The following is a 3,636-nucleotide window of genomic DNA, read 5'->3' as shown; positions in this document are numbered from 1 at the left end:
CTATTCCTATTGTAACTATACTAATCCTAAAGTTAGTAATATAAAGTAATATTAGGAGGAAGTTATGTACAGTTAAAGAATAAAAAATATTTTTGTCTAATAACAGCAACTATCGCCACTTTTATTCATTTGTCGTCAGTTCAGCAGGTGGTTTCATTTAATACTTTGTATATTTTAGTCTCATTTACGCAATAGAGAATGCGATAGTCGCTGTTATTACACAAAAAATTGCTATGCATTAAAACTTAAATAGTAGTCAGCAATTTAACCCCAGATTTTTTTTTTCGTCTGACATGCTTAAATCTATTGCGACTTAAAATTACATAATGCCTAATAGCTAAAATCTTATCACTATGTATACTTGCGAATGCCCCTATTGATTTTTAAAAAAAGCAAATATTAATAGTTATCGACAAAAAATTACTAATTTCAAATATGTTGATACCTACCCAGAACCATATCTACGACCTTTACACTTGTAAAGGATTTCTTCCCTAATCCGCCGTAGCAGTTATACTCCCACACCAACTCGTCAGTAAAGAGTGACTGCATGACACTCTCGATTGACCCTTTTGTGCCTTTTAGCCGAAAAATGATGGCCGACTATAAAATTATAAGATTATATATATATATATTCAATTGTAGAGTGCTTTATTTATATATTAGATCTAGTAAAAATAGGGACATACCATAGCATTAGCGTGAGCCTTGTTTGTAAGGCACTCTTCCACCTTCAGCAAAGTTTCTTCCGATGACATAGGGAGCAAACTTTGTAAAAAGGTTTGTTCCTCGCTGCACACGTCTCCCGAGATACGGTCGATGCTTCTTTGCGTATTGGCGGAAAGCACCTTAACCTCACGCAGAACTTGGCCTTGAGTCTGCACCTCTGCACGTTCGGGCATCTAAAATTTAAGTTGAGTTTCATTAAGGTAAAATTTGACTTATGAACAAATCAGGATAGCGGTAGACCATCGGTGCAAAGCATTAAATCAAACACCAAGGATTTATCAATTGGTTGTGAATTAATGCCAGCACTACCACTCTATGGACTGAATTTATTAAAAAAACCCACCTTGTCGGCAATCACTTTTTCTAAGGCGGCTAGTCGTTTCAAAATTTCTTCTTGCCGGGCCTCTATCCTTGAAACTGCAGCCAAAAGGCGTTCCATTTGAGTTACCTCTTCAAAGTCACTCTTTTCAGCCAGTGGTTGGGTGGCAGCACGTTGGTAAAATGGTTGGGGAATTTTAAAGCGTCGTGATACTAAAAAACAAGAAGTATGCAATTATAAAGAACTTATGGAGAATAATCATTGTGATAGGCAGAACTTAGAATAAACAATTTGCATTACCATGTGCCTGACTGGTTCCCGGCTCCTCTTCCTCGACAGAATTTGAATCCATATTTGACCTATGAAAAATTATAAAATAGATTATGTAATAATGGAACTAAAATAAATTTATTACCTACTGGGATTGCAAAATACTTAAAGTCTAGGTCTTCCTTACTTATGCTATAAATGCTCTCATATATAATCTGACCTACTAAAATACCTAATCCAGATGGGGAAACAATGGGCTCTCTAAAAACGTCTGCAACTTGTGTCAAAATTACAACATTAAAAGTGTTTCCTTCGCTCTGTTGGTTGACTATTTTTAGGGAACCCACTTTGGTAGAACTTATAACAAATTTATCCATACTTGAAATTTTGCTGAAATCCGTAAAATTTCGCCTTTCTTCAATTCTTAAAAATAATTGCTGCAGTATATTATTTGGACTATTAATCATTTTCTTAATATTTTGCATATAATTTTCGAATTTATATGCTAAAAAGTTATCTAGTGGACCGAACTGCTTAACGCAATCAGTTAAATGTAAAAGCCCGTGAACATTAAAACTTACAAAATCCGCGCCGTATAATTCAGCAAACACTCCAATAAATTCTTCTAATATTTCATTCGCGACATTGGATTCTACTCTACAAGACTTCTCACAAGAGAGAAGTCTAATACCGCAATGTAATAGCAAAAAGTGAGAATACAGGTTGTCTGGAATGCAGTCTTTTAAAACGAACAAGCCTGAATACAATAAAAATTGGCGGTATTCTGTTGACTTCCAGTTTTTTACTTGATCTAAATCTCGGCTGCGTCTAGGAAATTTAGAGGGAACGTAACTGTTGAGAAACTTCAATTTTGCATTCATTCTTGTTACGTTCCCTCTTGTTACAAGTTTTTCAAGTCGTTTCTTCATTACTCCTCCACTAAATGAATAGGTTCTAAAGGGAACTGAGAAACCATGTCCATATTTACGGATTCTAACACATTTTCATTATCCCTAAATTGATCTAAATGATGTTGCATATCTACTCTATTGTTAAAAGAAATATCTGTTCTGGGTTCTGCTACAACTTGAGAAAAGCTAATCCTAGCTCCGAACCTCTGACCTACTTGTTCACATTTAGGGCAGCTTCTTCCCCCGTGTGCGACTTGACACCAGTTACAAAAGATCGTGCTGGTGAATCGCAAGTGAAAAGCCTTATATCAAAATCTTTTAAAACTTCAGCGGATCCTACCTTTACTCCGTTCTGACGTAATTTATTTACTTCTGCGCAAAATTCCAATAAAAAACTATTTACGTCCGGCGGCTTACTCATTCCTGAGTAGCAAGCTATGAAAAAGGGCCTTGATTTGGGAAACTCTACTACGTGACTTAAAATTGGCCATAATGCCCTATTAGAACTTTTGAAAATTTTCAGTCCGTCTATGCCTACATCAATGGAAATCCGTTTCAAGTCTTGTAAAAAATTAAATTCTTCAAATGCAAAATTGTACTGTATTCCCAAATACAATAGCTCCCCCTCGGGAAAAGGTCTAATATAAACTGCTTCCCTACTTGTTCCCATAACTTTTCGAGCATCTAACGGTAGTCCTTTAAGTCCGGCGCGCTCCAAGGAACGTAAAAGGTCGGTAATGCTGATTTGAGTTGTTTTTTGCCGGATCGCCCAACCTTTCAACGCTGAACCTCTCACTGTCGGTATCGCTATCGATATATTCTTCGTCAATATTTAAGTCAAAAGTAGTGGGCTCCGCATTGGGAAGTGGCTCATCATCGCTTGCTACTCTGAGAATAAAAGTATCCCTGCTAGTAGATGGTATATCATCACTGCCTACTTTGGAAGATTCGTTAAGGCCTATAAGTGATTCTCTGCTAGTTGATGGTATATCATCACTAACTACTCTAGAAGAGTCGTTGAGTCTGCGAAACTTGTTTACAGTTTCATAATAAACTGCCTTCTCCTTCCTCAAAAGTTTGTTAAATGTTTTCCTATTCATGTTTGTTTTAATGATAAATAGCTAATAGTTATATAAAAAAGATAAAAATAACTATATTTATAATAATGAAAATAAAACTAGTAATATTATTAATAATAATGATAAGAATAATAATAACAATAATAATAATGGCTAATATAATAATATTTGTAATAAAAATTGAAAATGTGGTGGAAGTTTGTGTCCTTTATAATTGACCCATGAACAAACTGCAAATAAGAAAATTAAAAGAAAAAATTAGTAAAATTTACAAATAAAACAGAAACAAACACATAATGAAAGCTACAGATGAATTATAATAAGGTAA

The 3,636-nt window shown here is 34.8% G+C and overlaps 1 protein-coding gene across 1 annotated transcript; it reads right to left on the bottom strand.

The window, feature by feature from the left end:
• Window positions 1-245: 245 nt before the first annotated feature.
• On the bottom strand, window positions 246-3,329 carry LOC137237422 (uncharacterized). The gene is made up of 6 exons (XM_067761029.1): window positions 3,004-3,329; window positions 1,349-1,407; window positions 1,073-1,260; window positions 690-902; window positions 450-603; window positions 246-373 (listed from the first exon to the last, which is right to left on the bottom strand). The coding sequence occupies exons 1-6, from the start codon at window positions 3,327-3,329 to the stop codon at window positions 246-248; spliced, it is 1,068 nt and encodes a 355-aa protein (XP_067617130.1).
• Between the last annotated feature and the right edge of the window lie 307 nt (window positions 3,330-3,636).

The sequence above is a fragment of the Eurosta solidaginis genome, chromosome 1, assembly GCF_040869045.1.
Source record: "Eurosta solidaginis isolate ZX-2024a chromosome 1, ASM4086904v1, whole genome shotgun sequence".
NCBI classification, from domain to species: domain Eukaryota; kingdom Metazoa; phylum Arthropoda; class Insecta; order Diptera; family Tephritidae; genus Eurosta; species Eurosta solidaginis.
Note: the sequence above shows the minus strand (reverse complement) of the source record. Positions and strands in the feature narration are given on the sequence as shown.